Here is a 12,256-nt window from a genome sequence, read left to right as displayed (position 1 = left end):
ATAACAACAACAACAACAAAAACTCAAGGAAACATAGCAAAGCCCCTCCACTATCTTAGCTCCTGAAACACAGGTTCCTAATTATCTTCCAGTCATATAACCTCCAAGTCTGCAAGAGTGTCATTGCCACTGACTGAGGAACAGCAAATTTAAAAATATGAGACTCGGCCTAAGCTTCTTTAGCAATTAGTGGCTGGCTTTGAGAGGGACTTCCAGCTACTCATACTACAGAAGTTCAGTCCAAAATCAGTAGAATAGTGGAGGAAGATAGCCAGTCATGCACAGAGGAGGTGAAATTAAAATAGTCTGGGGGAATGAGCAACAAGACTTGGAAGCTACCCCAGCTAAGTAAGGAGTAGAAGAACCCTACAGCTTCACAAGCCTTTCAAAGACACAGACCAGGTCTTACAGATCTTTAATATTTACTATCTCTGTATCCTTTTAGATACAGATGGGTTGAATCACCTTCGCAGATATGAAGGAAACTTGTATACATGTAGAAACTTCAATATTATCAACACTATAAGGGAGTGAGTTCTGTATAACATGGACAGTAATGGGAAATTACTAAAAAAGTTTAAAAAAGAGTTTGCTTGGTTTTCCTTAATAATGATATGCATACATGTAAAATTTTCTCCAAGATAACATCATGGCTAACTTTAAAAAGGCAAACTGAGATTTCATTAGACATAAATAAACATACTGCTTATTCCAAGTGAATAGACTGATCCAGAATAATTTTCTAAATGCTTGTTGTATAATAGAGTTACTGCAGCCAATCAACCTTACCTACAGAAAGGAACTCTGGATCCATGAAAGACTGCTGAATTTACTAAAGCGATGTGGGAGTGTAATGCTGCATTCCAAGACTTAAGCAAACACTGGCAAGTTATGTTCTCCTGCAATATAAGTGCTGGGAAGTTGTAATTAGAACTGTGAGAAAGGCTAAAATAAATAGTTGGGGACAATTTTGTGGAAAATTTCTGTGGGTATGTAACTCAATTTACAAACAGATAAGGAATTTGAATGGAATTAGAACTCAGAGGAATAATATATTCAAATTGATACCAGAAGATTAGTATTTATGCTTCACTAATACAAGTAAAGCTGAACCTTGGCAGATGCTTTTAGGCATTAATAGTCCATAAAAATTGATCAGAAAGGCAATGGCAATTCCCATTTTCAAGCTCCTTTGCATGACAAATTGTTGGAAAAAGATGGTGTTTTGAATGTGGATTTCTCTATATGGGAAATGAAACTATGTGATGTTTGGGGGCTGGAAAAAACAGTCAGCCATGTCCTTTGGGACTGTTTGCTATTGGACCTTTGACTTATCACTTGATTCTGCTCTATGTGTGTTCCTTTGGACTTACTGCATAGCATCTTTGGACTGTAGCCTTGGCTTAGTTGTAATTTTGTGAACCTGACTTCCTTAATAGATTATGCTCGGTTGCCTGCATCACCCTGGGCAGAAAACAGTGTTTTAGGGAACCAACAAATAGGGTATGAAGGTCTTCACATGTTCTTTGTCTCTACCACTGCATATTCAAAAATACACTTTTTATAAATAGAGGGGCAATGTGAAATTCCCATTTTGAGCACTGTGAAAAAATGGGATTAGGATTAAATATGGCTAAAATCAAACTGATGACAACAAGTACTGCAACCCAGCTTTAGAACTGACAATGAAGATATTGAAGTGCTGATGAAGTTTCTGTCTTTTAGAATCAACTATCAACAGTAAAGGAACCAGTAGTAAAGAGGTATGCTGCAGACTACCTGTTAGTACAGTAGCAACGAAGGCTTGGAAAATATATTCAGGTGTCTTATTACCTACAGGGATCAGAATTGTGCAGGCAATGGTGTTCCCTGTGACGCTTTATGGAGGAGAAAGTTGGGTTTTGAAGAAGTAGGATAGAAAAAAAATCGACACTTTTGAACTTTGATGTGGGAGAAAATTTCTGAGAGGACCATGGCTAGCCAAGAAAATAAACAAATAGATCATAGTAGAAATTAATCCAGAGTTTGCATGCAAGGCACAAATGACCAGGCTCAAATGATTATATTTTGGATATATTATATGAAGACTTGCTCTTTTGAGAAATCTATAAGGAAGGTGGAAGGAAAGAGAAGAAGAGGATGACCAGCAGCAAGGACGACACAATTAAAGTGGGTGATGGTACACTACTGGAAGACCTGAAAGGCCAGGTTGGGGACAGATTGTCCTGGAAAAGGTCTATGTGGCTGCTAAGAGTCAACACTGACTTGATGGTACATAAGCAAATAAAAATCAAAGATTCAAATCAAATAAAAATCTTTATTTCAATCATTGACCAGCATAGCATTACACAATCAACCTAATATTTTTATTAGAACAGTCAAAACCAGAAACACTGGGCTGTAGTATGAGTTCAGTCAAATAACAGAATAAGAAAAAAATGTTTATTTCCACCAATACTATCAAGACTAAAATAACTACTGTTGTTAGTACTGATATTATAATTCCCTTTAAATCTATATTTATGCCTATAAACTGGTGGTTAGAGCAAAGATATATAAGCAGAGATTTAAATCTAAAATGTCCATATTTATGAAGCTGGAGGAGCAATCACTTTATTGGCAGCATAAAGAAATTTGGCAATCTCCAGAGGGATAGATTCTGACTAATAGATAAGAGATACTGTGTGTAAAATAAATCAGTATGGTTTGGATATTTTATCAAATAAGGGGAAATAAAATGGATTCTAATATCCCTATAAAACTAGCAATACAATAACACAATCGATTTACATCAGCTAGATCACATGGACATAATCAGAAGGCATTCAAAGATTTAGGAGCCTGAACTTTTGCACCAAATTGGAGGAAAATACAGTAATAATCTTGTGCTTTAAAACTTGGCTGAAAAAATATCATGAAGTCTATAGGAAATCTTTAATAAATACTGACATGTAATTAAAAACACTATATATGTATCAACTGTCATAAAAAAACATCAACTACAAGTGAATTTCTCCAAAGGCAACTACCATTTATAACCCTTCGTCTTGCAGCATAATTATATAGAACAGCTTTTTTCATCACACCTACCTGAATAATTTCATAAAGGTGCATAGTTACATTCCCAAACAGCCTTGGAAAGTCTTTTGGACCTTCAAAGCCCACCAACTCTAAAACAATCTTATTTCTAGGATCACTTTTCTGCTTTGGAACCTGAAAATCAAAATATGGAGCAAACATGTTTACTATGAAAAAAAAATACATCAATATTGCCAACTTGCAGCAGTTAAAAGCAACAGATATCAGTTAATTAATTTGATTGACAACCGTCTGTTCTTGGAACTCTCATTGGGCTTCTGCTTAAAAATTATCTATGGTCCAATCCTCTCTTTTCTCTAGTTACAGGTAGTTGGTTTTGGATTAGGAAAGCAACATAGTTCAGTGGAACTGCAGGGAAGTTCCCTTTTCCCTAATCCACTCTCCCTGAAAAGGGGAAGAAGTAAGGGTGTGCAGCATTTGGGAATATGCAGCACTTGGAGAATTTCCGTTGCCCACAATTCTAGTAAAGTCCTGTGATTTATCTGCACAATAGGGAGAATAAGTGTGGAGAATTATTGTTGTCTGTTGCTCAAGTAGCCAGTTTAACTTTCTCCAGGCTGGAGCTAAAGAGCTAGGTAGGGCTGAGCTTCTGAAATCCACAGCTGTAAGTATGTCTTTAAAGCTGAAGAATGAATGGAAATCTGCAAATCATGATTCTTGCAAAGGCCAGTGGGGCTCTAAGCCTAAAGGAAAGAATGGCTCAGTTGTGGAAGACTTAAATAGTAATAAGTACCCACAGTCAAAATGGCAATACCACTGCAATGTTATATGCCCGTCATATATTTTTCTATCACACTATAGCCCTGTTAAAATATTGCTTTTTTACTATTAGCTAAAGGCAGAATTTATTAAAACTTATTTCATATAAGCATTTAATAGAGCACTATACTATCCACCAAGATTCTCCTGTATTTATTTATTTATTTATTTATTCATTCATTCATTCATTAGAAATCCTATTTAGTAAAGTGCCTAACAACATTAATTCTTTTCTCCCTGCAATTCAGGCTATTTGACTGATTCATGATAAGCATGGATTCATAGGAGGAGGATTAGATGAATGGGCTATTATCTGGACCACAGATAGATGCACAGTTGCCCCACCATCTGATTTCTTCTCCTTTATTTCTATAGTGAAATATCACCACATCACTGAGCAGTCTCATATTCACTAGATATCTTGTGCAACAGTTCCCAGTCTCTTGCTATTAGCCAGGCTGGCTGTAGCTAATCAAAATTAAAATCCATTAAGTGTATCTAGGGGTGGGGGGAGAGAAAAAGTGACAAATGGATATCATGATGCTACAAAGTAATCCCTATGGCTGAGGAACTTGTGTGGGTCATCGGAATGCAAATATGAAAGAGTGGGTTTGGCATCTTGGCATCATGCTGCAATTTCCATTATATTTTTATAGTTGCAGTTAGTAATGCCCATGTGGAAGGCATGAGGCTGCCTATTCCTGATAGCATTAAAAAAAGAAAAGAAGGAAACAGGAAAAAATGCCTTCCACTTGCAGGAACAGAAATTTGTAGTGGAGCCATTGAAAAAAATCTGTTCAAATAATGATTAGTAGGCTAATTAGAACTAGATTACATTTGCTGTGAAAAAAATGCACGTTGCCAGTTTTCATGTAAAGCATTATACGGCTGTGATGGAAAAACTTCCTTCTTATGAATGTTATCTTATTGCCAACAAACAGATTATTTCTTAAGAGATTGTATAGAAAAGAATAAACAGACAAGAAAAGAATAAACAGACATACCTTTACAGAAAAATATCTCACATCTCCGAAATAAATTGCATTCATCTTTTTGTTCCTGAAGTGTGCTCTGTACATTTGGGGGTTTGTGCATTTCATGATTTTATCAATACTAATGCGAATCAGCAAGTAGGTGTCATGTTTAACATTGACTGTGAGAGCCCTATGTTAAGGAAGCATGGGTCTTTCTGGTCAGAAAATTTCAATACAGCAAGATGATCACATAACAGCCTTACAAGAATTCAAAGCATGCTATGAAATGTAGTTAGATTTCTATATATTCAATTCTCATTTATAGGAATGGAAATTTGGTTGGAACAGTAGCTGTATTCACATATCACACTAAGCCATGATTTACTGAACAAGTCAGAAACCTAAGACTACCATACTGTATCTGGGCTGTAAAATCTACCTCGGCAGAAAAGAGAAACAGAAAACTTTAGTACTTTGCTGCCATCTAATATTTGTCTCCACTGATAGTGTAGCCTTAATCAAACCATTGTCAGTTTTGCCAGCTAAGCAAGCTGAATGAAGTAAATTCTTGGTTTGTTGCCCTGCACATTTTGGATTAACAAGAGGTTTTGATAAGATGCTAAATAATCCAGGAAACCACAAACTGACAATCAGAATAAGCCACAATTGTGATAAATGAACAAGCCACTGTTTCAAATGTGATTTACAATTAAACCATGGATTAGTTATTAATATATATTCAGCAATTAAAAATAGTGATGTTTGAAAGGAAGTAACAAGACTATTACTATATTTAAGTCTAGTAAACAATAAGCCTGTGTGGTATATTATGAAGACAGGAAAAAACAGATTTGAGCTCTGGGGAAAATATTTGTATGTCTGTTTATCAAAGGTGTTTTTTAACACAATGTCTCAAATGTATTCTATAGTTACTACAATGTTGTGAGCTTGTCAGCCATGATATATATAATTTATAGTCTAGTCTTGGTCGCCTTACAGGTTCATATATCCTGCTGCTTCTACTGCACATGTGTGTCTAGAACTACAGCAACATTGATATCATATTCATGAACTTCTCACATCATGTCTAGTTATATATACTCTAAGAAAGTGCAGTTGTCAGTCAGCTACAAACACTAGGGGGAAAAAAGATACATTTGGAGGTGAAATCTTTGCACTGTTTCACATTAACTGCCAGCAGGCCAGCCTGTTGAAATAGGAAATGTCTAATAACAATTATATTCATTTCATTATAAAATCACGTGCAAGCCTGAAAAGTGTATTTAGCTGTCAGCACTCTGAGAAAGGACATTGCTATTTTAACATCATCCAGGAAAACCAAAAAATCAGCATAAGCCCTGAGCCTATGACAGCCATTTAAGATAGAATATTCTGACTTAGAATCATAGAGTTGGAAGCCTCCTAGTTCACCCCTCCACCAGGGTAGGAATCCTCACACCATCCCAGACAAATGGCTGCCCAATGTTTTCCTGAAAACCTCCAGCAATGGAGCACTCACATCTTCAGGAGGCAGCCAATTCACTGCTTAATAGTTCTCAGAGCCAGGAAATTCCTCCTAATTTCAAGACTTGCTGTACCAGAATGTCACAGATCATAACAGAATACTAAGACTGCAATACCTTTATATCTCCATCATAGGCAGATATGGTAATCTAGAATACGGAACAGTACAATCTTGTTTGGGGTGGCCTTGGCTCCTGGGGACTCTGGACACATCTATGTAGTTTTCTTGGCAATTTTACAGAAGTGGTTTGCCACTGCCACCTTCTAGGATATGTCTTAGGCTTCACAGTTTAGCTTCCAACTGTGATATTCCCAAGGGGGTCTCCCATTCAGATATTGAGAGGTCTGACTCTGCAGAACTTCTGAATCCAAACAAGGTCAGCTGAGTGCTGCCAGCTGCTGAGATGTAATGTATGTAGGCACAGGCCATTAATATTTGTAATTAACTCTAGCACAAATTAGGTTTAAAAGTTTTAGGATGAGAATAGGTTCATACAGCAAATATGATGTTTCATAATGACATCTCTCACCATTAGTCATCAAAATATATTTGCAGTCTTAAAGCAGCTGATTAGCAATAAAATGCATTGCGTGACATTGAAAAAAACATACTTAATCTACATACCACATCACCACAAGGAATTAAATTATGGATGTCAGTGGACATGTGAGTTGTTGAATCTTCATTTATCTTCTGATTTCTCATCAACATCTATAAAAAGGGATAAATTAGGCTCTGTAATTTGGACAAATATAGCTACTGGAACCTGAAAATAAAAAATGAAAATGAAAAAGTACTAAAAATCAGGCTGAAGAGCCATAACTTGTGAGGAAACTCCTTGCAGCTCTTCCATCAGCATGCACCTCAACTTTCATGCTGAATGTGATTCTCTTTCTTGAAGGAAAGAGACAATGCAATTTGCTCTGATGAAATACTTCATCTCACCTTGCAGTGCCTCTGGCCTTCCTGCCACCAAGCTGTGAAAGCTACAGGATGTGCTGTTGCTAGAACTGCAAAGCGATTCCTTAATAACTCCCCAGAGGCATAAAGATTCCTCATTGCCTTCCCAGCAGCACAAAATCCAGAGGTGCTTTGAACAACACAGATTGCTTCATGGAGGCCAATCACATTGCTTCTTTGCTTCAAGAAAAAGAATCAGATGAGATCCATGGTGCACAGCTCGTTTGAGGTGAATCCAAGTCATCTTACATAGTCCTGGTAGATAGCTCAATAAAAATATCAACCTAACATATAGCAGGAAAGAAAAAAGATCAGTTTCATGTTAGGGAGCACAAGGAAGTAGCTATGGAATAATCACAGTTGAAATACTGGACTTTTTAAAAAAAATATTGCACCCTAATAAGGATAAAAAAGGATGTGCAACCAGAACATGGAATGTGAGAAGTGTGAACCAAGGAAAAGTTTAAATTGTCAAAGTAGAAAAGCAGTGTATTAAATTGAATGTCTTAGGAATGAGTAAATTAAGTACATTAGGCTGGGTCATCTAACTAGATGCTTACATTATACTTGACTACATGATTCAGGCATGAGACCACACAAAAGGAAGAAATATCAATGATACCTCAAAGGACACAGTTCAATATATGTTTGGCTATATCCCAATAACCAATAGAATCACATCTATTAGAATGAGTGAGTACTGTATCCAGTTTCCCTGTACAAACTAGTTTCCCTTAGGAGACTCATCTTCTAATATATTTAGAGAGGGAAAGATTAATAATTTTTCAAATATCTACCCCAATGCTAATGCTTTCTGAGATGGTGAAAAACTAGAAATAATCCTTGCCATAGTCTTACTTAGCTGAGTTTTAAACAGGTGCCATACGGAACATGGTTTGCTTTCAGATTGTAAGCTGGCCATATGCAGTAGTTGATTTTACCATTTTCATCATAACTTCTCAAACATCCAAACCCATGTGCATTTTAAGAAGAATTGCAGCGTTGTGCAAGATGCTTGCACTTTGGCTATAGGATATTGTCAATGGAGAAAACTACTACTTGATAGGAGCAAAGTTATGATTGGTAATAAGTTGTGCTGAGTAATTTGCAAATGTTATTAAAATGCTTAACCTGTATGCTTTGCCAGGCTTTTGTATGCAATTTGTACTTGCAATATATTTTAAAGCTATTTAATAATAGTTCTAAAGAGATCAGTTACATTGGTCAATCAGATGAATTAAATGGCTTCAGGAAGTGCTCTGAGAATGAATAAAGATTAATATAAGGGAACTGAATAAGAGACACCTTCCTCCCCACCAATTCTATCACAGTAACAAGTAAAAAAGAATAAATTCTCTTCACAAATGCTCTTACCCTTTAGGCTAACTCTATAGAAATGAGTGGTTTTAATAGTAAGTCAAATTGAATTGGAGCTTCTAATTCTAAACACATCCAAGGCAATAGGTCTACACAACAAAGTGACTTACAAATAAAAGGAGCAGGAGGTGATCTGACCATGAATAAGCAAATGTGCATTTAGTAGAACAGAATCAGCTCTGACATTTACATACAGGTTATGCTGAGAACAGCAGAACTTTAAATGTAGGCTCAGAAAAATAGCATTCCTGTACTAACTAGGCATATAGAGTTAGATAAACATTTCACAACATAGGTTGGGGCTGAACTGGATTAAAAATGTGAAGGAAGTTAGATCTATAAATCTCTCCCTAGAAATAGGGGACATAATGGGTCCCCTGTCGCATCATCATGGTGTGATACTAGGAAATCCAGATTCAACTCTACCTGCAGTCACGGAAGCTCACAGAGTGAATTTGGGTTAGATACTACCTCTTAACTTAACCTACCTCATAGAGCTGTGGTGGGAATAACTGGAGTGATGAGTACTACATGTGTTGCCTTGAGCTCCTGGAAGGATATTAATTGAAGGAATGAATGAATAAAAAAGATACTTCTAGGTCATCCCCAAGCTTGGAATTTGGCACATTTGTAATCCAAGGTAGAGTTATTATTAGAAAAGCCTGGGAATTGGACATTTTTGTGCCTACCAGTCAAAACCTGGAGAGTGAAGTTTACCTCATAATAGAAGCCAGCATTCTAGCTCAGGGATAACCAAGTCTCAGCTAAGATGGAACGCTGGACTGTGGAAGTTCTGCTTCCGCTCAACACAGCCCTTTTCTCACCTTCTCAACTATGTTGACTGAATGCAAGAAGAAGAAAGCAGGTTTGTGCCCATCAGTTAGTCCTTAACTGGAGTGTGTTATGGGAATGGACAATTGTACAATAGAGATGCTATACATTGGCAGTCCCTCCCACTGAACAGGGAGTCTGTTTCTGTTTTGATTTGTATGTCCCGATGGTGCAATTAGAATATAAATGCATAGCATTGTACCTGCTTAAGGTCTTTTTTATTTATTTCACCTTACAAAAGGTATGAGGAGGACAGTGAGCAGTAACCTAGAATTCACTGAACTCACCTACTGAAGGCAAAAGCATTTTGGTGTACATTTGAATTGTATTAGGATTTGACAAAGGGAATTCTCATTCCCTTTCTCAGGAGCATTCCTCTATGCTTCTAGGGTGTACATTTCACTTACCAGAAAAAATGTAATCCAGAACAGAATTACTGGAGCTCGTTTTAAACTAAATCTAAAATTATGGGACGATCATAAATAGAAATTCATTTTATCACCCACTTATTGAATCAGCACCTACAATTACTCTAAAGGCAGGAAGGAGCAAATGCCTAGTCAAGCATCTCATGGAAAACTATGAAACAATGCTTACTTTATTTGTATAAGAAACTGATATGACTAAGAAATCACACAGAATTGTCCTTTCCACTAACTCAGGCTTCCTCAATGTGGTGCCCTGCAGCTCAATAAGACTACAGCTCCCAGAATTCCAGTGTCCTCATGGTCTAGAATTCTGGGTGGGAGTTGTAGTCGCACCCATTCACCAGCCCTCCAGTGGGGGAAGGCTTGACTATTCCCTGGTGCATGTGTACTTAAACCATCCAGAGTCTTGTGGAAGATTCACATGTACATGGTGCCCTAGGGCTTGCTGGCCTTTAAGGTGCCATGATCTGACTCAAGCTTGTTTGTTCTGCTGTGCCCAGCTCCTGAGGCGAGCCCTGCTATGGAAACCCTGGTTGTGTTCCAGAGAAATTGTCTAGAATGTATAAAGGCACTTCAAAGTCATCTTGGAAATATGAACAAGAAGGGACATTTTATCAAGTTTGGTGGATGTGCAAAAAAGCTAGAAAAATTTGGATTCAAATACATACACTGATTTAGAGGATTTTAAAGATTCATATACAACTGAGGCCGGTAGTCTTCCTCTTGGAACTGATAGACAAATAGTTGAAAAAAAGTGTTGGAACTTTGTTTTTGTATATGATAACCACAGCAAGATTATTGTATGCACAAAGATGGAAAGATTCAGCACTACACACAATGGAGGAATGATTGCTGAAGATGAAGCAACTCACTGAGATGGCCAAATTGACTTGATTAGAGAAAAGACAGTATCTACCTTTATTGTTGACTGGAAACCCCTTATGGACTTTTTGCAGAAAACAGAAAAAAATGAACTTATGATTTATGGTTTTGATGATTAGACAGGATAGATTATAGAAAGAAGACAGACATGTTGTAACTTTAGAGAAAAAGGTAAATTTATAATTGTACTTAAAACTGCTGTAAAGATCAGAAGCCACTTCTTTGTATCTTTTTTCTTTCTTTTCTATTTTTTTTCTTTTTTCCTTTCTTGCACTTTTAGCTTTCTATTTGATTTCCTTTTTTCTTTTTCTTCCTTACTTTATATTAGTTTGTATTAGTTTCTATCTTCCTTTTTAAAACTTTTAATAAAATTATATATATATATATAGAGAGAGAGAGAGAGAGAGAGAGGGAAAGCTGGTTGTGTTCAGAGGGCAAGCGAGGGTCAACCCCAGCGTCTAAAAGACACAAGTCCCCGGCCCGTGGGAAGCCCCGCACCGAGTACCTTGAGAAGGGAGCGAGCCTTCTCCCCTTTGAGCTTGTCCGGGCCGGCGGCGGCGGTGCTCGAGGAGGAGCCGAGGCCGCGCAGACCGAGGATCGTCGACACCGAGAAGTGCGAGATGCCCGACTCTCCCTCCGTCGAGTCCTCGGTGGCCGTGCTGGTGGTGCTGGCGCTGCGCAGGTGCGAGGAACAGGTGGAGGTGGCCGTCGAGTCCGTCGAGTCCAGCAGCTGGGGCCGCGGGGTGCTGGGCCGCGGCGGCAGCGCCAAAGAATTGTTCGCCTTGCGGCGCCCAGACAGGGCCATGGCGAGGGCGGCTGCGGCTGCGGCTGCGACCGGGGCTGAAGCGACGGCTGCTGGGAGGCTGCCGGCGGTGTCCTTGTCCCATCTCCCGCTGCACCGGGAGCCTCCCTGCGCGAGGCGGAGAATTTCTGGCGAGTCGCCTGCTCCTCCCGCCGGCCTTTCTTGCCCTCCCCTTTCCCGCTCAAGCGTCGTCACAATTTGGCTCCCTGGTTGTCGGAGCTGCCGCCGCTGCTGCCGCGGTTGTTACTAAAACGAAAACCCTGCCCGGTCTGAAGACGGGCCGATCTTCCGCCTCTCCTCATGCGGGACCGGCACCCGACGGAGGCGGAAAATAACGCAGCTGCGACTGTGTAAGGCGGTCTTAGGTGAAATTGGATTTGGTGTTGCGTTCAGAAGAGCGCCGCAGCGGCTAACCAGATCCTCCAGGAAGCCTTCCATCAAGGCACAGAAACCGGAGTCGTCCTTAACGTCGCCCTTTTTCAAATGGTAGAACTGTTCATGAGCCGAGTCGCCACTCCCTTGAAGTTCATGGGTAACGAGGTATTTACTGCTAGAGCTATCATTCTGTCGAATACCTTTCAAGGTTTTTTGAGTTCATGCCATCATTCTGCAGGGATGG

General features: G+C 38.8%; 1 protein-coding gene across 3 annotated transcripts in view; it reads right to left on the bottom strand.

The window, feature by feature from the left end:
- Window positions 1–12,105, bottom strand: part of CATSPERT (catsper channel auxiliary subunit tau) — a 41,005-nt gene extending 28,900 nt beyond the window's left edge. For 2 of the 3 annotated variants that reach the window (XM_088135658.1, XM_088135656.1), the window contains exons 1-5: window positions 11,341–12,105; window positions 6,982–7,068; window positions 5,988–6,039; window positions 4,863–5,011; window positions 3,091–3,213 (exon numbers count right to left, since the gene is read on the bottom strand). In XM_088135658.1, the coding sequence (XP_087991784.1) occupies window positions 3,091–3,213; window positions 4,863–5,011; window positions 5,988–6,039; window positions 6,982–7,068; window positions 11,341–11,640 (711 nt within the window). In that variant the 5' untranslated portion in view covers window positions 11,641–12,105. The remainder of the gene's footprint in view (window positions 1–3,090; window positions 3,214–4,862; window positions 5,012–5,987; window positions 6,040–6,981; window positions 7,069–11,340) is intronic. The other variant, XM_088135657.1, reaches the window with a different exon arrangement.
- Window positions 12,106–12,256: the final 151 nt, after the last annotated feature.

This window comes from Python bivittatus, unplaced genomic scaffold (assembly GCF_059951505.1).
Source record: "Python bivittatus isolate LINGU-HERP-01145 unplaced genomic scaffold, Pbiv_v1 ctg000200_np1212, whole genome shotgun sequence".
NCBI lineage: Eukaryota > Metazoa > Chordata > Lepidosauria > Squamata > Pythonidae > Python > Python bivittatus.
Note: the sequence above shows the minus strand (reverse complement) of the source record. Positions and strands in the feature narration are given on the sequence as shown.